At 31.6% G+C, this 25,921-nt stretch overlaps 1 protein-coding gene across 1 annotated transcript; it reads left to right on the forward strand.

Moving 5' to 3' along the window:
- Positions 1-5,554: 5,554 nt before the first annotated feature.
- LOC121127999 (adipokinetic hormone/corazonin-related peptide receptor variant I) lies at positions 5,555-24,661 on the forward strand. Its single transcript, XM_040723575.2, has 3 exons — positions 5,555-6,216; positions 6,502-7,007; positions 23,188-24,661. Exons 1-3 carry the CDS (start codon positions 5,671-5,673, stop codon positions 23,516-23,518), a joined length of 1,383 nt encoding a protein of 460 aa, XP_040579509.2. The 5' UTR covers positions 5,555-5,670; the 3' UTR covers positions 23,519-24,661.
- Positions 24,662-25,921: the final 1,260 nt, after the last annotated feature.

Raw genomic sequence — 25,921 nt, forward strand, 5'->3', positions numbered from 1 at the left:
TTATTCGAGTTTAAGTATATAATTAATATAATGGATAAAGTGATTCAAGTGGTTTTTTTTTTGGTTTTTTTTTCAATTTTATGTTGCATCTTGTGCATAAAGATTTTTCTTATTTTTATACTGGCCCATGTCATGTGGAAACTAATTACATAACAGCAAAAGTACAAGTTCAAGTGGACATGGAGTGACAACGTACCATTGCTGGTACTCTGTCAGTTACAGATGACTAAAAAAATTTGGGGTTCAGTTGGAGAAAGGTAAAAAACTCCTGATTGGTGGAAGAGTCGTCAAAAAACATCCGAATGAATTCAGCAAACTGCGCTGTATCACTACGATCCACATACTCATCGTACTGAATAGAGGACCATTTGTACCTATTTGTGTCTAACAACAGCTGTTTTACTGCATCTGCAGGCAGCTCAGACACTTTCCATGCCATGTTATGGGCACAAATCTGTACATCGGGATTAACAGACAAAATTTCCTCCTTATTTTTGAGATCCCTGAACAGTGTTTATTTTTAATATATCGTATAAAGTAAAAAAAAAAGTCAAAATAATAATATAATTACTCTACGTTCAAAATGTGAGGTGCGCCACTATTGAACTTGCTCTTATGAATATAGCTAGAAATATTTGTATGGAAAGTACTTTTGGCGAGCTACTTGGAAAGAGACATGTTGAAAACCCCTGAATGACATTTAATCTAATTCACATGTTAGAAATCTACAAATAGAAGACATCGATATCAACTGCATTTGTATTTTGTTTATATGTGAGGATTCCATTTGGTCTAAATTATGCTAAAAACTCGTTTTAAAGGATGATTGAAAGAGTGTTAGGAAGTATTAATGGACTTCTTTCCTGATATTGTGACATTATTTTGTTTTCCAAGACGGAAAGGGAGAATCATACACTTGTAGATGAGGTTTTAAAGATCTTACAAAGTAATGGATTGAGTTTGAACATTTAAAAAAAGTCACTTTTGCAAATCGGAGGTTGACATTCTTGTCTTCAATGTTTCTGGAAAAGATGTTGAGTCAATAAATGGAAAAATTTCCTAGTTTAAACAGTTTACAAGATCTTAAACTGTGAAAAAATTCAACAAATTGATTGGATTGGCTAATTAATATAGGCAGTTTGTTCCTCGTAAATGTAAATTATAAATTCCATTCTTTAAAGATATTAGCAATAAAATAAAAAAAACTCAAGATTTTTGTTGATACTTGGGATATTGGATCATCAGCTAGAAGAAAGATGTACTTTTTGTCCATTGGCCTTTTATAGTCGAGCATTGTGGAATAGAAAGCTAAAATAATTTGCATTTTCTCGTGATCTTTTACCAGTTAGTGAAGCAATTTGACCTTTTGGTCCCATTATTGAAGGAATACAAATAATGTATTCTACAGATCATAAATCATTTATTACAGCACAATTTGTCAAAGATCAAAAATGGACATTTAAACAAGCAAACATGATGGTGCAACTCTTCTCACGGCGGTTTAATGCAGTTGAAGTAAGACTTTGAGTCAAAGACCCAGTTCCAAGTATGGACCATGGAAAAACAGATCCCACAACGTCTTTGGTGTTGTAATCCATGTAGTAGAGAACTGATATTATAGATTAGGACAGACAATGGTGACTTAAACCAGGTCTATGTTAGAAACCAGCTTACACCTTGTAAGAAGATATTCCTCAGTATTGATGAAGTTCCCCAAGAGAAGGAAGTTACATTGCGACATACCACATCAATTATGTCAAATGAAAATGGGCTTTCAGTGGTACAATTACACAAACTCCTCCTGCTGCCTAACAAATAAGTCTATCTGCAGAAAAAAATAGGGACGAGCACATCATGCTACAGCAAACAGTATATTTGGTTAATGTGTTTATGCTTAGGATATATATATGTAAAATATTGAGGTAAAAAAATTCCAAGTTCAAAAAGATGATTTTTTATAATGATTACATTTGATGTTAAAGAATAATGTTAGTTTTGTCTAGATAAAGAAACTAAGATATGCTATATGAAACATACAACCATAAAATTTGAATATTATGACATAAAATCAACGATTCTAAAGTAAATGTTATTTTAGCATTACTTGTTGGTGTTGTCATACCCACATTTTATCACGATCATTCAAATTGTTCATCTGTTTGGCATATATTTTAGTGAAACAATACACCTGAACCTTCCAGTTGCAAAGAAGCCTCAGGACTGCCATTAATCTCTAGAAAAGTTGCATATACCTTTACAATGCCCTCTAAGTATAATAACAAAAATAGTTCAAGCCATTAAGTTGTGCTGAATAAAGAGGTTCCTTTTGATGGCTAGGGAAGTGGCGGCAGTGTGTTTTTACCCAGGTTTTGGACCAACAGTTCTTTTGAACACCACGGGAGCCAAGGTATATTATGGAATATTATAAGGGGTCTTTAATGCTGAAGGAAACTATGGCGATGGTTAGTTACCCAGCAAGTGGATAAGCAGTTCACTTCCACAACCGTTGTGCTGGGCTGTATTATATTACATTAGAAATGATTCGTGATACTCAGGATAGCGGCGATAATAGGTTTTAATCCCCCTAACTGAACAGCTGTCCACCTGCACAACCTGTTAGCCGAGGTATATTTTACAAAATAAAATAGGGTCTGTCATGACAATTTTTAGTTCCAATAACTTATATATATTTCAATGAAAGTGCACACAATTATCAAATCAAATTATATCATAATCAAATCCTTTATGATCAAATTGCTTGCAATGAATTGTTTAACAATCAAATTATCGGTAATCATTTACCTTAAATTGTAAATTAATGTAAAATGTCCAATACACTGGGAATTAGATAGATGCCCGGGAATTTAGCACTTTGCCCAGTCGAACCAGCATTTTTCAGATTGCCCGATAATTTTGCAAAATACCGAATTTTCGACATTGTCCTTAACATATCAAGTATTGTACCAAATTTGACACAAACAACTTTTTTGGGAAATTTTAGAGTAAATTACTTTTTTAAAAGATAATTTAAAAATCATGTCATTCAAATTTTTTTAGCCCTTAGTATTTTTATTTCTAAACAAATTCCTCCGAAGCTGAGGGACCAATGGATCTTTTGACCCTTTGACTTCAGTGCCAATGTTTCAGATAAATTATACTCCCATCTTTAATAATAATATGTAAATACAGGATCAAATCGAAGAACATTGAAATCGATCGTTGGATCAATGGTAATATTGAATAATTTAGCGTGGAGGAAATATTAGTTGATGTCAAGTCTTGTGATAACAAAATGAGGATATTAAATAGCAAAGGTAGAAACACTTTGATTTTCTAGACTTTACACAATATAATATACTTTTTTCCAACTATTATTTTAGACAATGAGTTGACAAAAAATATATATATATATGCTGCCAGAATGTTAAAATAAAAGAGCCCCAAACTAATTTGGTCATTTTGACAATTTGAACATTCTTTGGGAGAAGAGCAGCTGATATGTCATTGTGTTTTATTAATTTAATTGATGTACATATAATGTTTTTTTAAATCTTTCATAGTGCCCTGCTCCTGAAAAATAGTATCAACTTTTTTGAAGTACAGATACCCTTTATTACTTGTGCAGAAAGAAAAAGAAATAAACATCACATCTTGTATACGAATGCAAAATACTACGGCTGATAACTGATACACTGGCAACAGAATTAGGGAGCATTTTGGGTTTTTTTTGAAATTGAGGATTTATCAAAATTTGCATCAAAAAGTACAATAAACTAGCATTTTGAGGTCGGAAAACTGCATTATTATTTATATACACTCAAACAAATGGACACAAATAATATTTTATTTAAAAACGTTTTATGAATAGCAATAACCTATTCATAAATTTTAATTAACTATAATTTTGAATTTTTTGTATTATTTTATTGCTCATAATTTTATTATCTAATCTATATGTAAATTTATATATTTTTTACTTTACAGGGTACCCCGTCTATTTAATAACCAACATAATTTGTAATGGATTTTCTCCTAAACTAATCATCCAATTTTAATCAAAACAATGCCAAATGACTGGTTAATAGAAAAATATAATTATTGAATATAATAGCCTTCGACGAATATAACGGCCTCGCTTCGACCTCGGAAACTGGAGCATGTCTTGATGAAAGTATCCTTTGAAAGATCCCATAATTTGTCTGAGATCCTGAGCATTAGTCTGGATTTTGTGTTTGAGGTCCAATGAGTGTTGAGGTAAAACAAGCTGTTCCACAAAGTAAAAAAAAAAAAAAAAAATGACAACCACGTAAAATGTTTTCTTTGGAGTGTGCCATGAAGCAATGTCTTTCTGTTACCTCCATACTCTTTTATTTACTTTTTGACTCTCCTTACAAAGGATCTGTCCTTCCTTAAAGAGTTTGGAATCTCAAAATGGTCTTGTCTAGCAGGGATCACAACAAGGACACTCTGCCTTTTCCACGATTGTTGAATAAATACTTTCTTGATCAATGCTATTTTTTATAACTGACGAAAAGACTTCGTGCTCGCAGGCAAAACAACAAACAACGTTTAATCTGCCAGGATGCAGCTATTACATACGCTAAAATACAGTTATTTAACAACGGCTGCAAGCTGTAAAAACAATTTACCCGATTAAATCATTACTGGTTACAAAAACCAAATAGGTATGAAAATATTCATATAAACTATATAGGGATATTACATGAAAATGAATGATATGTTCGAAGGAGTATGGTTGTGTTCGATTACTTTGAGTAGGAATTTTTTGAAAAATTAAGTGATTTTCTTGGCTCAGAATAATTTTTGCAGATAATTCGAACAGGTTATGAATGCTTCTCAAAGGACGAACTTTTGTTGAAAGTGTTTCTGTACGATAAATTAACAACTTTTGGAGAATAACATTCACAATACTTTGAAGATAATTAAAACAATTGGGCAGCATGAACTTTTCATTAAAAATCTTCCTCAACACATTCTGTCAGGATCATTAAAGATGAGTTTGAGCAAAACCAAGAGCAAAGTTGAAGAAACATATCATTAAAACGGCCAAAAAAACGACAAGGTCGTCTAGAGCCATGTTTCTTTTGAATGTGTCCCAGAAACGCCTTCCTTGCCCCCCGATCTGCATGGGCTTGATTTATCAGAAGAAGACTACACCCGTAAGGTTTGAGCGGCCTTCATGAAGAAGGTGGAAGCCGTCATTGAAGCTATGGTACCCATAGTGAATAAAAATGTGGATTTCAGATATAATTCCTAAAAATAAACTTAATTTTGTTCTTTCTGTATTCACGAACAAGTTTTTAATAAAGTTTGAAAAAAACAATCTGCAGTTTAAGCTTAAATTTTACGAATGGGGTACACAAGTAAACATGCAATTACATATTGCTTAACTTTATCGTTTTGTGTTCTGTTTTATTAGTTCATATTAAAAAGTACATTATTTATCTAAAATCGAGTTAAGAGAGGCGCTTATTTGTATATGAAGACGGAAAAGCGGAGAAGAGAAAAAGTGTTTATTCTAAGTAATGAAACTGTCATTGAGAGGTTCTTGAGTATTAAACGTACGAAGAAATGCTTCAACAATTCTATTGAGTTGTCCAAAAGTTTTTAGTTTATTCAAAGCAACATTAAACACGACTTATACTAAAAATGGAGGATTTAAGCACTTTGAACGTAACGACGAGTAAATTATATCATTCAAATTTGTTAAATCAGTCCCTGAATGCGTCTTTGACCAATTTTCAAGAGTTTGTTTTTAATAGAAGACTTCTACTCAATGTAATAGCCTATTGTATCATGTTCATGATCGGAACTGTATCCAACATATCAGTGTTTGTAGCAGCCTATCGAAGAAGTCGAATCGGATCAAGTCAATTCCTTCGAACAAATGTGCACTCCATGGTTTTACATTTAACAGTTGCTGACCTCATTGTCACAATTATTGTGATACCCGTGGAAATATTCTGGAGGATTTCCGTGCAATGGTATATAGGGAACCTTTGTTGTAAGGGCTTCATGTTTCTACGAGCATTTGGATTTTATTTATCTTCTATGACCTTAGTTTGTTTAAGTTTAGATAGATATATAGCTATTTCTCAACCTTTAGCTACACTTGAGCCTCGGAGTAACCGGCTAAGAGGTCGAATCATGCTCCTTTGCGCGTGGATTATTGCTGGATTCTGTGCTTTACCTCAGGCAATATATACACTATACAATCATTCATAAGACTGCTTATACCTATGTTAATGAATTAAAGTTCCTGTTAAAAAGAAACCAAAAAAGGAAGTAAATAAAAAAGTGGAATGGATCGTTTTATTGACAAACTAAATTATAATTTTTTCACATAATTTATCTGAAATTAATACATGTCATTTGATCTTTTATTAAAAAAAAAACCAAAAACTATTCTTCGTACTACTAACAGAAAAGAGTATATAAATAGGCCGGAATGATTTTATAGTGATTTTTTTAATGTTGAAGGTGATTGTATTTCGAGTATTGAAGCATCCCAAACATGCATTTTATCAATGCACATCTATGGACTTCTTTGCTGAGCTGTACAAATCTGCAAATATAACAGAGCCCTTAATTACAACAGAGCAAGCCCAGAATCTATATTCCGTTTTTTTTCTTGGAGTGGTCTATTTTTTCCCTCTTCTTGTCATTATCATTACCTATTACAATGTTTGGAGAAAAGTTCTTGAAAATCCATGCTCTTCAGGTCAAAATACCACTCGACGAATCCCAATGCGCTACACATTTTCTAATAGAAAACAAAGAGTGAGTACTTCTGTTCAACAATCCGGTAACAATACTTACCGAAAAAGAAGCATTGAAAAAGATTTTGCTAATTTCAATGCTGAAACTCAAATTCAAAATGTTGAGAGCGAGAATGAAGATACTTTTATTGAGCTTAAGGTCAAAAGAATAAATCGTAGAAATAGGACCGGTTCGTGTATGCCAAGAAATGGAAGCCATCTTTCCAGGTAGGTTTTCCTTATTAATTGATTATTTCCTTTCCCCTTTAAAGTGTCTAGATACAAACACAAGAAGTAGTGTGTCTTTAAAATGAAGGTGCTAATAGTGTAAGTTTGCTATTTTGAGATCTGGTCAATGTTTTCAAAATCAAAAGATGCATAAATGGGTAGATCTCACAAAAAGTAATAAATATTTCTTTACATTATTTGTTAAATATTCCATCATTATGACTGTAAATCAATGTGAACACAAAATCTTCTTCGGCAAACAGGTACTTGTTACAAATACCTCTGGTCTAAAATACATATACAAAATGTGTTTATGTTTTGTGAACTTTATATAAAAATGCTACTTTGATTGTCGTTCCTATTTTTCATTTTGGAAAATTATAAGCTCCATTTAACAATTTTATTAAGAAATTAAATTTATATCTTCCATATATTTTGTCAATATTGCTGACTTTTCATGATTATAATCATCTCAATGGAATAAAAAAGTGTATTAAATTTGTATTTTACTAGATATTACTCATACCATTGTTTCTTTAAAAAAACAATCATAATTTTACGATGTCCGGTACTTTTGCTTTAAACTATTTGTCCTCAAAACATTCTGCCTCAAGAATATTTTGCCTTTATATATATATTTATATACAAATGAATGAGGTTTTAAAGGTCTTCATTATTGATTATTTCTTTTTGAAATAGATGTTCACTTATAATTTTTTAATTAAAATGTGTCATTTTTATTAAATAAAACGCATAAAATGGCTATATTTTTTTTGTTGAAATAGTGATACAATTATGCTCTTGCCTCATATTGTGCTTGTTCGTCAACCCATGAATATTTTCCCGTATGAATAATCTATTATTCCTTTTGAATTGTTGTGGTGCTTTTTATTATTGTTATTGAACTAATTTTATTACCTATTTTATCTCCGCTTCAATTCGTTACATTAAAACATGAAAAGGAACATCTATTTTAACCAAAAATATACAATAACGACGTATGAATCTCAATTATTTGTATATTAAGGCAAAATGTCCTATGAGAAAATAGTTTATTGCAACATTACGTAGCCCCGTTCTACCCATCATTAATTATTTTTTTCTATATCTTTCTGCAAAATTGTTATAAGGGTAAATAACCCTAGGTAAAATATTTTATGACAAAAGTACCTAGTGCCGTGGTTGCCTTGATCATTTGAAGAATGTTTGGCAGAAGGATAGATAAATTGTCATTATTTTTCATTAGATTAGCGGCGAGTACCTTCGTGATGAGAGGATTTTACTCCAACTCCAACAAGGACTTAAACTTGTAATTCCCCAACACATCCTCAGTCATACTCTTTGCCTTTAAATTACTATTGATTACGTGTTCTCTCCTTAAGAATATAAGAATAATGATAACAGCTTTGGAAGAAGAAAAAAAGCAAGTACAAACAACCTTCTGTTATAATCATATTTTTATCACTAATTTATTCCTGAACCCTCACACCTAAAAGCTGCCTTGTTTTTATATGCCCTTAATAAGATTTAAATGTAAATCTGACACTTGTTTGGTTCTAGTGCAATTTTCTTTATGGACAATTTACCGAATGGGTATTAGTAGGAAAATACTTTATGTATAATGTACTCGTATATGAATATCAAATTAAGTAAATAAACTTATTGCAGTATACTTTATTCTAAAAAGTGAACAGAACAAAGAAGGTAATAACTCTTGGCTCTATAACATCGTAGAAATATTATTTGATCTACGTTACTGTTTCATAAAGAATGCCCTTAGAATAATACCACACCAAAGAACACTAATTATTTTATTTAAATTACCTCTCCTAAAAATGTTCATAAGAACAATATTTATAATAAAAACAAAGTTGAACGGGACTTACATGCATATCTTATAACTATACTAATTTTGACATAATTTATTAGAACTTAGAATATAAATAGCATCCCCTCTTAAATAGTTAAAGCCAATTAGCACAAGATCTACCAATTCTACGTTGATTTTTGTGTCGCTTTACCCCTTAAATGCTTCTGTTGCACATAGTCAACATACAAAACAAAAAAAGGTTTCATATTATATTCAACAAAATTGTGTCCAATTACTACTTCTTTAATATTTGAAAGAGCCCGTTCGAAAAGTGTGATATTAATATTAATATGACGCTGAGTTAGTTATTTTTAAAGTATGTATATTAGGTACAAAATCAAAAATCTATTTTTTTTTCAGTCATATTATTTCTAGCAAACGTTTTTCTCTTTATAAAATTAGTTTCTGTTAAAAAAAAAATATATTAAGGGGCTAATTATACACAGAGTTCGAAATAAAAGTCCATTAATTACTAAATCATTGTTTATCACATGAAGATTATACAAAAACAAAGTTACATAGATAAAATGATTAATAGCGAATGAATTTGCCTGATTTCACGTTTTAAAGTTTGTATTGGTATGCAAAAATTGAAACCAAAGCCTTTGATCAAATCCTAGTAATATGGTTGTTACTATAAATTATCCTAATGATTTATTTGAAATTGTGAAGCAAAATAGGATGAATCCATTTACCATACGCCTAGTAAAAATCCTGGGGGATCTTGTATCCTTCCTGATATCTAAAAAATGTAAAAGCAAAATATATGTTTGGATTTTTATACTCATCATTAATTATGTAAAAAGTGTATTTTGACACAAGTTATTATTCATAGATAAGCATAAAAAAGTAAAATAGTTGATCAGAATAAAAATCTTTGGAATAAAATTTGATAACGGACAAATGATTCAACTAACATTTATACTAAAGTTTATAACTGTATTTATCTTTCATCTCAAAGGGAGGTGGAGGGATTTTTGAATAGTTATTTCCCTTCAATGGCAGATAGATCCATTAGTGTATCATTAGTTGAACAATCGCTTATTTTATAGGAATATTAATTAAAACTACATTGGACATTTAATTATAGTTCAAATTGATATATTCCATATCATTTCAACAAATTTTAATTTTAACTCTAATTTATATTTGTCACCAGAGGGCGTTTCTAGCTTTCATTTTTTAGGGGGGTGCTTGGTCCCAAACATTATCAACACCTTTAAATAATTACTTATAGAAATAGGTTTATTTTATAAATATAATAGCAGAGACTGCCTGCGTTGCAGAGCTGATTTAAAGGGAAATAGAAACAAAGAATGAATGAAAAAAAAGAGAGATAGAGAGATGTAGAAAGATACAGAAGGAGAAAAGACGAATGAACCGATAGAAATAAGGAGAGATAAATAGAAAAAGGGCAAGAAAATGACTTTTTATTTCAGTCAAAAAGAGGAATATTTTTGGTTATTTTATTACTTCTTGCTAAATTTCAGACTGATGTGTTTGACCATTTTGGATTTAATATGGGATAACATAAAAAACAGACTTATAATCATATTTTATATTTGATTAAAAATTGGAGGGTAAATCCACCGAAAAAGGGGAGAAGGAGGGGTCAGTGGAGCTTTAGATGCAAGCGGAGCAGGAGATGTCAGCAGAAGTGGAGATCAGACAATCATCCCCGTTCTCAAGTGCTTATATCTTCGGCAGAGGTGGAGACCTGCGTGGCAATATCCATCACCAGTCTGAACAGTACACCAATGATCTAAAATATCGAGAGGAATTTGATCAATTAGGGACTTATATGTTTCAAAATCAATGAACGACAACATCCCCAATGTGTGATATGCACTGATGTACTGGCACATGAGAGCCTCAAGCCCGCAAAAATGTTCTGAAACTTGAAAACCAAGCATCCGTCACTTGCTGATAAACCATCTAATTTTTTCTGCATAAAGGAGCAAAAGGTAAGAGGCTAGAAGCACGTCCTTACCGACAAAACAATAATCCGAGTCATAGCCCAAGGAGCATCATATGAGGTGGCATATTTAATTGCACAAGCTAAAAAGCAGCACACAATTGGCAAAATTTAATTCAACCTGCTGCTATAGCTTGAGTAGGGCTATTCATGGAGATATATTAGCCTGTGAGCTGGAATCAGTACCACTGTCAAACAGGACTATTGTCCGGTGTATCACAAACATGGCTCAGGACATAATTTGCCCGTTGGTTGACAGGATGAAAGAAGGAAAATATGCTTTACAACTAGATGAATCGAAAGATATATCTAACTTTACCCAGGTACTTATTTTTGTCCGCTACAGCCTTGACAGAAAAATAAATTAGGACATATTGTTTTGCTTCCCGCCTCAGAGAACGTGCATGGTGAGTACATTTTGTAAAGTTTGACAGCAAACTAGGAGAAAAGGGAATATATTGGGAAAATTGCATTGGTATGTGTATGGATGGGGCTTGAGTGATGCTGGAGAAGAAGAAAGGACTTAAAGCAAGAGCACTACAAGTCGCACTACACCTCAAGTTCACAAACTGCATGATTAAAAGGGAATCACTTCCAAGCAAAATCTTTGAACCAGACCTTAAACACGTTCTCGACACTTTGGTTAAAATTGTAAGCTATTGTCCCACCACCTCAAAAATCCTGCATGGATAACAAGGCTGGCGTATTTTTCTGGCATATTTACAAAATTAAATGGACTTAATCCAGCACTGCAAGGTGAACCCACTAACATTTTGTCAATGAATGACAGTATCTGCGTATTCAAGAGGTAACTCTAATGCTGGTGAGTTCGAGTGAGAGTGGGGAATCTAGATATATTTTCTGATTCTTTGCATCTTCTGATTCCATTTGGCTCCATTACTTGTGCAAAAAAAGTTCTCAGAACTTACCAAAATAAAAAATAAATACAGATGGCGGCTAATCGTGAAGGAGGATCAAAGAGTGGCCGTCTCTAAAATATAGTCTAGGATGGACTTGCTCTGCTCCAAGAATATTGCCCATCCATCTTATTAGGAGTCTTTTAGAAATGTAGACAGTAGGCTAAAATGCAATAATAAGGTGTTTGTTTCACGTTGTAAGCGCACAGATCCTGTGTTTGTCAGACAAGACTTACCTGTGTACTTGTTTATAATTGTATGTTCACTTAGCCCTGCCGCTTAAAGTTTCCCTGTTTACTGGTTGTATTTCACTTCACAAATTCTCAGAACTATGTGCCTATTTTAGTCCTGCCCACATATGTGTGTATATGTATGAAATGTATAAAATAAGAAGTACTCTACATATTATGAAATAAATAATACTGTATAGCAGCAGTCTTATAGACTAAAAAGATATAGTTTATTTTACTAAAATATTATAACTAAAAATAAGAGCAGGTCGGGCTGGAGGCGGACATTGAAACTCAGTAGAAACCACCAGTAGCTTCTGTTCTGTTCAAAAAGTTGTGGTGCTGATCTCTGAATAGCTGTAACAAGAGAGCCTCTGTGTTTTCACTGTTTCAACTGTTAAGAAGCAGTCAGTCATTGATAAGCTACTTCACTTGAACGAGCTCTGATCGGTCGAGTGAGTTGAGCCCCTGAACTGTGTGTGTGTGCACTATGTGGGAGAACAGATACATATGCATATATATGGAGGTAAAAAGGGAGGGAACTTATTCCTTTATCAAAAGCGGTAGGATCGAGAAGACTATTCACTCCAAAGTGTCTCAGCGGCCTTGGTATGATCGATATTGAGACACAATGGAGTATCTTATTGCTATTATGGATAAGAGAGGGGAAACTTCGCTTATATTTCCGCGGCAAAGAATAATGCTCTTGGGGAGAAAAATAAATTAAATGTTCAGCATGAAGAGAGATTCAAGGTCTAGTGAGAGTGAGTTTATCCAAATAAAAGTACCTGCAAATGTGAAGACATCTCTTAGATTGAAAACGATAGAAGATGTTTCAAAAACTCAGACTACTCACCCCCTGGTAATTATTGTTAAAAATCAACTTGAAGAATACATTTTCATACCAATTACAAGGCAAGGGAGTCCATATAATATGACGCTCGGACGCTCTGTGTTGATTGCAATCAAGTAAGGACAACATCCTACATTTTCTGGGACTGTGGAACTCTGAGTGTTATCATAGAGAACGTTGGGAAGGGTGTAAGAGAGAAAATAGGGAGATACCCTGATGCAGATGAGCTTTTGTACGGCTTCGAAGGAACCAACTTGGACTCCATTTGGCGTCAAAGGTGATATGAAGGATCCAGAGTCTTATGCCTGCAGTATGCTTCCACTGTGTGCTCCCTTCACCATGAATAGGGGAGTTGGCTCTCGACGAGTTTAAATCAACAAGAATATAGTCAGACTTTGAATTAATTGATTGTAGTGGGAATGTGGTGATTGGAATTGTTAATGTGTTTAATACTAGTGTTTTCTTTTTAAACATTGTGTATTTTTTTTTATTAAATTCATGTATGATGCAAATTGCGATGTGTCAGTTGAAATTATCTTCACTTTTAGTAATTGCTTAGCACAGTGGCCGTTCTGTTTTCGCTTCCATTCTCCTCTTTAGAGGTGTGGTTGGGGGGACAAAGTAAAAAAACATGGTAACCTTGACAATTTGAAGAATGTTTTGGGAAGAGAGAAGCATAGCTGTCATGACGAGGGGGGAGAGGAAATAGACAAGGAGACACAACCAAGAATAATAATGAAAATCCTGTATATTTTTTAGCTCTTCTGTTCTGTTTTTTTGGAATATGTAATCTGCCGAATTTATTTTCGTATTCTCAGCTTTTGTTATAAGTAATAAATCCTTACTGTTGAACTTCTTTCTATGCTACAATTAATTATATTCAAAACCTGATGGAATATTTATTTTTGGATATAGAATAAAAAAAAAATTAGCCTTATGGATTTGTTGTGGGTTATAATTGTAAATCCTTGTTTCTATTTAGAAGCACCGCATATGTCAAAAGAAAATTAAATAAGGGACACCATATGGCTTTTTTCTTTTATTATGACTGTAAAGTTTACAATTTTTCAGTAGGAATAAGTGTGTCTCAGTAGGGCTGATCAAAACAATTATTAAAAGGAATGGACGATAATTCGTTGAAGAATACCAATCCATCCCACACATTTTGGAAAAAAAATACTGCTAGCTTCAATTCTAGTTGACTCACCTCATATTTCATTCTCCCCCTCCTTCCTTGTCATAGCTGATTGTAGCTGATCTAATGAAACGTCATGCGTGGTAAGCTGCTCTCCGCCAAAACATTATTTAAATTGGCAGGGTTATCATATTAATTTTAGATTTCTTTTTTTTCAACATACCAAAATTCCTCGAGTTTAAAAAAAAGAAGAAATATATCTATAAAATTTTAGTAGGAAAATTGAACTAGATGCACACCCCGTAAATTAAGTAAGACCATCAAATAAGTTGAGCACACATAATTAAGTAACTATTTAAATTACTAATAAAATATTACATTTGGTATAATAAATCATGAAATGTTAAGTAATATTTTTTCTATTCACACAAATGTTCAGTACAGTTTCGTATATATCAATGATAGGTTGTAAATTATAGAAAAGGAAGGTCACTCCTCGGGAATTAAATAATAATAGCATAATCTTTAATTCCCAACTCCAATAAAATAGGCTGGCTAAAAAAAAAACACCCGATTTTCATGACCAGCTATGAGCTTTGTTTACTTATTAGTTGTTTGTTTATATATCCAAAGATAATGGCGCCACCTTACGTGTATTATTTTTTCTTACAGCTCTTATATTGTATATATAAAAAAATTATTTATATTTAGGATGGTGACTTTTTAACTTTTAAGCGGCATTTTCTTAGGATACAATTATTTATAAATATGTTTATTACTGATTTTTGTATCACTCAAAAGTTGCATCAAATCTACAAAACGGACGAATATTATCAAAAAGTTCTTGAAAGGTTGATTTTATTAGAAAAAACTAATTTCAGAGTTAGGATTAAGACGTCAAATACTACTATAATTAAATATTGAATACAATTTTTTTTTGAAAAAAGTCATTTTTTTTTACTTGTTGTATATTTCAATCTAAATTCAGAATGTGTTCTATTTGCTTTATTCAAGCAAAATAAGAAGTAAGCTTTGAAACCGATTCTGCATAATCAACCTAAAAAACTAAGTCCACGAGAAACAATGCTGTTATTTTTTCTTACTTTAGATTTACAAAAAATACGTCTTTTTATCTTGCATTGTATCAATAAATATAGATTTGGGTTAAATTCAAACTACAACAAAACCCTGCAGAGTCCCGAAGAATGGTATTATAATTTTTTAAATCTTTTTTTAATTCTTCAGTTGGAGTTGCACTGATTAATTATAAACAAACATTATACTATTATAATGACTCTATCTGATCTAAGAGTTGTCCTTGAAGTACATTTACATTAATTCTTCTTTTTGGACTACCGAGTATTGAACATATGGACGTTGAGTTCAAGAGATTAACTTCTCCCGAGTTTGTTGTCCATTGAGCTACGTTGTTCCATGAAAGTGACATTGTTTTTATAATACCAATGGTGGAATTTAGATAATAAAATAATTTTCAACTAAAACACGTAAATACTAACCTTAGCTGATACTAATACTAATCCAGACTGATCAAATTCAGAATAAACTTTTGGTATTTTATTGTTATAAACTTCAACCTATCATTACTTTGTTAAGTTTTTTTCAACACAAACTCAATTGTGGTAATTAAGGGAGCATATAGATGTGATCCTAAGTCACAAAATTTGAGTTGTACAAAAGGGATGATTAAAAAATGACTCAGAAACGATACAATATTTAATTTTTATTTACTGCTGTATGCCTTTAATTCTCACATTGACCCAAAATTACATCTACAGTTTTAATTATTTTTGGATTTTCCGTTAGTCAACATTCTTATTACTTAAGCAGTTAGTGAACTCGGTAAAAAAAAACCAAATATTTTCACATGATAAACATTTGAACGATTCAAATAATTAAGTTAATTAAATTTTGTATCTTTTTTGCACTATTCCATTAATACTACATTCGAAGTACTTCTATAAATATATGGCGCCTGAAAAAAATAACTTTTTATTATAAAATAATCTTAACAACATGATTTTGGTTTTTCGACATGAATGGTTATTCTTCTGGTAAAAATATTACAAAAAATATTTCTGTAAAATATTTGTTACTGAAAATGCAAATTTTGGAAATCAAATGATTACCTAGTAGATGTTGCTGATGTTGCATGTATAATATAAAATAAAAGCTACAATATTTAATTTGTATTTACTGTTGTATGCCTTTAATTCTCACATTGACCAAAAGAAAAAAATTATGAGAAATCTAAATAAACGATATTGAAGCAAAACAAGTAATCAAATTAATTTAATCTAAAATTTTAAAACCACTGAATATACGAACCTGTCCTAAACGTGACATTTTCAATATAAATAAATAATTGAATATAATCAGATGTAATGTTCAAGTGCAAACTGAAAAGTTAGTTAATTAAAATTTATTGCTGTCTACCGTAGACATACATGTGAAAAGAATATTAAAAAAATAATGAAGTAAAGAACACGACCACACATTTTAGTATTTGTGCTACTACAGTAGATCGTTAATACAACATAGTTAGGCACATAAATTATTATCAACAATTCTCTTCATTTTTAAAAATTTCATAAATTTTAGAACAGGAACTTTTTCATTTTCTTCTTGCATTACTTGATATCTTTCATACGAGAGTGCAGGACGTCTGTTTTTAAGATGGTCTGCACTCTGTGATTCTTCCATACATACATTGCATGTTACATTTTTCAATTTACTCAAGAAGACAAGAAATAGACCGTGGCTTGTGTAAGCTCTGCAGAAGAAACCACGTATTACCTGCTTAATGAAGCTTTTATGTACTCCAACTAACTTTAGGTTTTTATTCATAGAGCTTATTTTTGCTAAGTTATCTCCAAACTCATTTCCTGTCATACCATAATCACTTTTACCATTAAATTATATAATTTTCTCAGTCTTTCCTCTATTCAATATTTGTTTGCACTTTTTGACTTCATCACTTGTAGCAGAGGGATTGAGAATAGCAGCAATTGCTAATTGAATTATAAGGGGTTCTCTTGCTTGAAAAGAGCTTCTACTGGTTGTATGATGGCAGATACTTCTGCTTGAAAGAGCGATGAATTGTTGTTCAACGAGGTTGATGATTGGTTAATTGACATATCATCTCGATTGATAGCCTTTACAGCACCTGTACTGCCTTGTTCATCTTTGGATCAGTCTAGGTGTATGACTGTGTCACGGTTGTCGATCCAGATAACATTGATTTTGATGAAGTCACTTGGTTGATTCAATTTAGCTTGATCAAGTATTTTATGACAGGATAAACAATGCCCATGACGCCTTGGAAGATTACCAACGCTATGCCAGGTGTCTAATAAGAAATGCCATGTTCTACATCTTAACTCTGTTGTTTGTTCTTGTATGTAGAGGTCAAGGGGAGTGACACCCAAAAAAGCGTATTTTCCTGCAGTTGGGGCTAATTAAAGGCTATTAGTCATACACTGGAGTCCCTGTCTTTGAATGGTGTTAAATGTCTGCATTCCACATTTCTTTGCAGTAATGTTGTGTCTCCAAAGAAGACACCCATAGGTGATGATAGGTCTGATCATGGCTTTGTAAAGCTAGAACACTTTACCTGAGGTAAACCCCCACTTTTTCCCCATGATTGGCGTATCTATGTTCCATATATGGGCACTCTTGGATATTTTTTCTTTAAGGAGTTCGGTCCGAATAAGTTTTTTATCAAAAGGCACACACAGGTACTTCATTGGTATGACATAATCCATTATTTTTCCACTAATATATAATATTGGAAATTATTTAGATCTTAATTTGTATACCTTTGCAAAGATTATAGCACTTGATTTTGATGGATTGAAGGTAAGACCATTTTCTCTACCCCTTTCACGAACCTCTATTATTGCTTCCTGCATTGCATTGGCAAGAGTGTAAGGATATTTTCCAGCTATTAGTAGGAGGATATCATCAGCATAGCCTAGAGTTGTGACTGAACCTTCCTTAAACTTGGTCAAAAGGGGGTCATAATAATGTTCGAGACCACGGGAGATAGCATTTTCTCCATGAGGACTACCTTGTGTTGGATGGACATGATTTTTTTTTACCATTTAGTTCATCTGTGACTACTCAATTGTTGAGAAGATATATATACCAAAATATCATGTTCTCTGGTATTTAGCATTCCCATTGCTATGTCTTCTAAGTGAAATTGTATATAGTCAAAAGTACCAATGTAGTCAAAACTTACTACAAGTGTGCATAGTTGATTATAAATGGATTTTTCGATCAAGTCTGTTGCTTGTGACAAGGCCAACTCGGTAGATAGGCCCTTTGTATAGGCATGTTACGAATGAAGTGTCAAAACTACTTCTTCGACTTTTCACTTTACAGTTCCTTTGAAACTCTTAAAGATGTAGTTTGAGAAGGTTTCGTCTCTCGCCCGCTCCTTGATGTGTAGTTAGTGCTGATAATTACTTTGTAAAGTATTAGATGATGTTATACCCAAGAAGTTGCAGTACGACTGGTTTCATTCCATCAGACCCTTAATTCTTGCGTGGTTCAAAGGAGTTCAAATATTCTCCGATCCCACTCACGTCCACAAAGTCAATATCGAAGTTGCTTGCTTGCAACGGTCTATCACAAGTAGTATTGATTCTGGAATCCAGGAGATTTGTAAAGATTCAGCAGGTAATTAAGAGTATCCTCTGTCTGTTTTGAGGAGGAATTAATTTGAGTCAGCAATTGATTTATATACTCTGATTAGTTTGGCAATATCTTTACGAATTTCAGCTTTGCTGCAGGAATGCTTCATAATTCTTTCATCTCTTATATGAATGGCGTACGATACAAATTTTTAGTAGTTACATACTCTTCTCTGTGTGAGTAGAAGTTACGATTTGGTTCAAGTTGGCTAGGCTTTGATCCTACTTTATTTTTTAATTGTGTATCCATTTAGATTAAGACTTTTTGTGTTGTATTGTTACTGAGGTATGGTTTTGTTATTAAAGCTAATGAGGTATTTAGTTTAAGTTTTGAGTTTGCTGCAATGTTAGGTGTTGATGTATGAGCAACTGATCTTTATGATTTAATTGATTGATGTTCTCGTGAAGTTTCTCATTATCAATGGCTACTTTTCTCTTTGCATCATCTCCCTCCGGACTCTATAAAATTATTTTATGCATATCATCAGTCTTCATTGGTTTTTTGAGAGCGTTAGATTTGTTTCTTAGTACTATTTGTCAGTATTCTCTAAAGCCTCTTTCTCGTTCTGAAATCTTACTGGTACCGTCTTGTTCTAACATCCCGAGATTATCATTTAACAGCCTGGTATCGCGTATCTCTTCACTATTCGTCTTCAAACTCCTCTCCATTTTTTTTGGTGAATCAGATATTTCCTTTGAAGCATATGATTACCTATTAGTTTGAGTTTCAAAACTCAGTGATGAAACAATAGCTTCCCCTGATAAAACTCCATATAACACTAGATTGGTATCATGGCCCCTGCCATTTTGATTAAATTCATATACCCAAACCTCTCCCTTGGTTACTTCAGCTACTTCTTGAGCAAAATTGGATGTTGATAATTTACCATTCTTTATTTTTGAGTGGCAATTTACTTCCTTGGTTTTGTACATTCATTGCAGTTTTTCAAATACAATTTTCCTCACTATACATTACAAAGATTTATGACCTATCTTTGATCCTGGTTACATTTGAAAACATTTGCTCTTCAGGTAGTTTCCTTTCTTGTCTATTTTTTCTATTGTTTCATGAACATTTTTAACTGCTATTGATTCTTCTCAATAGTACCAGAATTTCGAGAATGATTTATTCGGTTTCGAAGCCAAGTTCAATTACTATTTGAGCTATTGTCTCCATATATATACTAATGCCATACACCTTTTCTTCTTCCGTTCTACACTGAAAAGTATTGGTTATAAAATATAGATTTAGAATAATAATAAATATATTTATAAATCTCGAGGTGTATAATATCCTTATTCACTAACGGAGGTCTAACCACATGCCAATTTATCTATTTACCCTCCTCTTTATAATTGTTTTAATCGTTGATTTATTCAACTTTAATTGTATTTTGTAAATTATTGCACTATTTAATAAGTAATTACTAAACTTTGGATGTGGGTGAAGTAATTTGTCAAAGGCAAGTAAATTTCCGGTCTTTATCGTGTTTTTTTTTTTGAAAAAAAGTTTTGTAAGTGCAATGGAGATTGCATTGTGCTGATCCACAGTTGAATTCTTACAAATCTTCAAGAGAACATTTCAGGGTCTTTGATTTTTAAAAAAAATCTGATTTATTTTGTTAAAATCCGACTTTTTTGATTAAAATCGATTTTTATGTAGCAAATTTTAACAGCAGTAATACAATATATAATTGTTAATCAATTAACTAGAGCACACATTCTAATGCATGTATTCACACATTCACAACACTAGATACCAGAGGTGAGGAGTCAGAGTCGAACTGTCTGGATTAATATGTGTGGTCTGCAACCTGGAAGAAAATAACACGACAATTGGGGCTGTTGCGGCAAAATTATTCTTTCAAGTAAATTTTAAAATTATATACCTACGTTAGCAAAACTTCCAGTTTGTTCTTGTTCATTTCGGTTCTCACGCCAAATAAAGGATGAGTATAAAGTACTATTCATAGTCCAGTTCCAACCTATAATAATGTATTCCCTTTGAAAAATGATTAACTCAGTGCCTCAGGTCCTGTTGAGTCACACAACAAGAATATCAAAGGTACGAATCAACCCTTCTGGAGGAAAGTATGTTCCAGTTTGGCAATACTGTTTGAAAAATTACATCAAGTAGCCAAATTTTTTCATTTGACACTGTAGACACATCAGGATATCCTCAGATGCTCATAACCTTCTACAACTTGCACAATCTTCTATCAAGAAGTGGGAAAGGTACAAATGCACTATTTCTTATGAAGTTAACATTTGGATAGAGTTACCAAGGCCCATCTTCTTGCTTCTTGCTTGATCCTTCAATGCGGGGGAAGGAATTTAATGAAAAAGAGATAAATATGACAATGGAATACACCAATATGAACTATCCAGCACTTATTCCTATCATCAAAAAGTTCCATTTCAGCTAATTAATGGTGGGAATCTCATGCAAGTTTTATGGGCAATCGCGGCAGTGACATTTTCTCTGCAGTTTATGAACATACGACTGCCATATTCATGTCATCTGGTGTAGTCTTTTCATCATTTGGACTTGTAAATTCTAAGCTGAGCAACCACCATGTTACAGAGAAGGCAGCAAAACATTTTTTTCTTTTCAAGTCCATCAATGGGCACATTTCTAACAACGATAATTATCAATATTTGAAAGTATGTTTTTCCCAATTATTTCAGATGAAGTAATGGTTTTCAATTTTTAATTCATGTCTGTATAAATAAACAAATGACAAGGATACTTCATAAAAATATGTTAGATTCAGTTAGACTCAGAAGAAATGTAACTTAAAAGGACAATATATTTAATTTACAATGAAAGAAGAATAATGTCACTTATGTAAGAAAGCTCAGAAAAAAGTTAAAACAGGCAAAAAATTTAAATTTACAATAAAATAGACATTATTTTAGTTTTATAAGTACACGCAGAAAAAAATTTAGTTAATAAATACAAAATATACTTAATTCATTATCAAAAAATAATCATATCAGTTGTATAAGTCGACAAGGTCATTTTTCTTTTATTATGCTGTATAAAAAAAAATAACCATTGTACATCAAAATGTCTGCTTATTCTTTAAATTTTTCCTAATTTTTTATTTATATATTATAAAAGTATGATTTAAATCATTGTTTTATATAAAATGCCACCATAAATTTAAGATGGATAATACAGCAATATAAAACTTTATTTTCCACTTGGGAGTTATTACATGAATGGAAAAATGTTTATTTAATGGTAATGCCAAGAATTCACATAATCAATACATTTGTAAAACATTCTAGAATGTGTTATTTTTAAATTTGTTAAAATGTCACAAATGTTTGGTCAAAATCTTTTTTTTTCTTTTTTTCTTGCCTTAAAGTTTTGAAAAGTAATAATTTGATATGATTGCTTTCTAGATTCTCGTGAAAATAGTCCAGGATACATCTTTTTATTTTCTATAACTTTTTCAAGATTACGTAACTTACTCTAGGATATATTTACTTATTTTTAATGTGAGTTACATTACAAAATAGTTCAAAGGAAAAGTAATGTTTATATAACATGTTGTATATCCATATTTTCCATCATTTTTCCTGACAAAACATAAAAATTTTCTTGTAATATTTTCATTTTGTTGATTTCTTTAAAGTTTTAGACTATCAATTAGTCCTTTTTGATTAAAAAATTATAATTAGTAAAGTGTAAAAATAAATAATTCAAAGGTAATCATCACGTATGTTTTTATTTTGTTGTGGACGATATATATTTTATTGCTACATAACTTTTTTAAAGCAATATAATTTCTAATATACAAATAACAGTTTCTACACTGTCAATTATTATTATACGATCTACATATTATATATGGTTATTATTTTTTTTCAGTAATATGCGTCTAATAATAAAGTAGCCTCAATATAGATTTTTTTCCAAGTCCAAGTATATTTCAATGGTTGTTATAAGAATTAATTTATGAGTGTGCTCCTTGTTAGGCCTAATAATTTGATTTTCGATCGTTAAATAAAAACAAAACTTTCAGATTTTCTGTATCTGAACAATATTTATTATCATTTTTGTGGTACAATGAAGACAGAGACGTTTAGTATATTCTTGCTCAGAATTGAATAAAACAGACAATGTTGCCTCAGTGGTTTACGTTTTTTTTTTCAACTAAAAATGCTTTGCGTTGATTCAATCTACGTGGCTTTATTTATAATTTGATATCTAAAGTCCATTTTTTTAAATTTTGATCATTATATATAATGAGTTGGTCATATTGACATAAGATTAATAATGAATAAAATCACATTTTCTGAAAAAATACTACTTGATATTGTTATCAACACTTAACTTTGACTATTTTTTTTTAAAATTGTATCGATGAAAATAAATTGATGCTTTATTAATTTTACATATGAAAAAATTAAAGACTCAAAAATAACAGAATGGTAAAGTTTTAGTAAACATTCAATTTTTTTTTTGTTTTTCAGATCCTCAAATGACTTAAACAACAGTTATATTCGTCGTAATAGAAGAAATAGTTTCACAAACTCATCACAAAGCTCCGCCCTCAAAATGAGTTGTATCCATGTTGTTGCTTTTGTTGGATGTTGGACTCCATATTTGATTATGAGCCTTTGGCATGTACTGGATCCAGAGACTGTCAAAGGTGTTTCATCAGAAATACAGGATGTTCTATTTTTAACAGCTGTACTCAACTCCTGCATTAATCCTTTAGTCTATGGAAGCTTTTATTTTAGGATTTTTAATCGTAAGCCTAAAAGAGGAAATGATTCTACTGGAAATATGAGATCTCGTTGAAAATAAAGAAATTATTTAAATCTTTTAATAAAAATGTATTGTTACTACTATTAAGTGTTAATCCTGATTGTTTAATAATAATGAAATTTTATTTTTTTGGATTGTGAAAGATATATTTTAATGATGTTTTCAGTTGATCTAAAGTATAAAATCCCTTACTATTTCTTTATTCTCACATCACCTACATATTAATATTTTTTATATTTATGTAGAAGTTATAAAATATTTACTTGACAATTAAAAGTTTATTTGAAATACTGATATATAGAAGAACATCTTACACTAAGAGGCTTAGTAATATTTTCCACATTTGTTCCGATTATATTTGTAAGTATACTTATTACTAAAGGCTTAAACCAAGTAGCGAAACGTGACCGTTAGCCTGAAGAGATACAATAAGGCGGCATTTTAACCCTTTTTGCAGGATGTTGATTTTTATATGACGTCACTCTGTCATTTTTCTTATTGAATTCGAATAAATATATTAAAGAAAAAATGGATGTAGCACGCCTCACACTCTAAAATTGCTGAGGGGCAATAACAAATTATTTTATTCATTGATTTTTCCTTTTTTGAATTTCCCACCATGGAGAAGAGGCCGGAGCTTTCAAGTATACATCTATGATTAATTGATTGTTATTGTAATTATAAATGTATAATTTAAGATACAGTGGTCAATTAGTGTCGGAGGGGGGAACTTTGACTCGAGACTTTACTTGGACTCCATAGTTTAATTATAAAATATATATTTTTACATTAATGATACTGACAAAAAATTACACAGAATAAACATCATCATCTTTGAACTCGAATAAACACATTAGTGGGTTAAAAAAACTACATATGATAAAAATCTTCTGTTGCTAAGCTTAGTCTGTCTTCCATACCTTGAATGGACATCTTGTAAAAAGTAAAATATATTAGTTAACATCATAACTTCTAATTATATCTCCAAATAATAACTAAACAGTACTTTTAGCAGAAAAAAAAGTTTCTGTGAACCAATACATTTTTCAGCTATTCATCATGTGTGTCCTCGTTTCACTACTTGGTTTAAAGCTTTACTCATAACCAATAATTTCCTGTCATTGTATCATTGCGTGTATATAGTAACAATAAAGCCTTAAAGGTGTGGAAACACAATATGTGGTCTTTGTATTAATCAATTGGACCCATTTGGATCACTTGAGAGTTTACAAGATTTCATGAGCTCTCAATTCTGAGCAGTCCACAGAGTTGTGGCCCAAAACTTACAGTAGCATTTAATTATGATTTTATAACGCAGTCATTTCACAGCCAAAACAAAGAAAAAAAGGTTTTGTTTGTATCCCATGTCTCTAAGTCTAAAGATATAGGAGGGAAAAAAAAGAAAAGAAAAGACAACGCTAATGCGATCTCCTTTGCGCTGGTATCAGTACTGAAAAGGCTGTAAAGACTATTTATATCTCCATCTGGACTGATTATAACATCAAAAAGTACATTCAGCCAAGAAGAACCAACACTTTAGCATTAACAGTGCAGCTAAATTCTGGCCAGGCTTTCGAGTCTGACCTCAACCACCCAGATTTCGCAGTTTCTGGGGGGTTGGAGAAATTTGTCTCTTATACCTCTCATCAATACTAGGATTATCCTTTAGCTACCATAATGACAGTGTGATACACGGACGTATTCAAGAACTGTCAATCTGATCACCGGGGTGTAGAGGCTACTTTGCTTGTGAAGGAGGACATCTTGAATAAAAAATTATAGTTTTGAAATGTACCACTAATTGGTTTTGAGTTGTTGTTTTTCTGGATTCTATAAAAATAATGTTTTTCGTAATTTATACCTATATGGGTCATTCCATGCGAAAATTTTCCCGAGGAAACGGATTTGACTCAAATTTACTATGTGGTATTTTTGATAGTAGACCAGCTTAGAAGTGAAATTTTGGATCTCTAACTCAATTTAACTCTTAGTTATGATGCCATCAAGATAAATAAATTAGTAATTTGATGAGTATTTAATTACCGATATATTGTTAAACAAAGCAATTTTAGTTAAGTATAATACATAATTTAAGGTATGTGTTATTCTATTTCCTTTTCTAAAATATTTTAACCATACGAGGTATTTTCAAAAAGTAAGGTTACTTTGTATTTTTAGGAAGAAATACTAATTTATTCATCAATATTTAGGTTGGTCCATATGTGCCAACACTTTTTTTATGTATAGTTTGTTTGTTAGAGGCATAACAGTTAAAAGTATTTTGTAAAGGGATTTTTTGCTATTGAAAAACATGGATCAAAGAATTTGCATCAAATATTTTGTAAAAAAAATGAAATTAAGAGATCCAATACACTTAAAACATTGACAACGGCATACGGTGAAGCTGTTCTGAGTAAAAAAAATGTTTACAATTGG

This window comes from Lepeophtheirus salmonis, chromosome 13 (genome assembly GCF_016086655.4).
Source record: "Lepeophtheirus salmonis chromosome 13, UVic_Lsal_1.4, whole genome shotgun sequence".
Taxonomy (NCBI): Eukaryota; Metazoa; Arthropoda; class Copepoda; order Siphonostomatoida; family Caligidae; genus Lepeophtheirus; species Lepeophtheirus salmonis.

Bases quoted from the DNA above. Each gene is read 5' to 3' on its own strand.
- LOC121127999 (XM_040723575.2), top strand. From the start codon at position 5,671: ATGGAGGATTTAAGCACTTTGAACGTAACGACGAGTAAATTATATCAT. The intron at 6,217-6,501 runs GCAATATATACA...TTAATGTTGAAG, and splicing joins GATTCTGTGCTTTACCTCAG to GTGATTGTATTTCGAGTATT. The intron at 7,008-23,187 runs GTAGGTTTTCCT...TTTGTTTTTCAG, and splicing joins AATGGAAGCCATCTTTCCAG to ATCCTCAAATGACTTAAACA.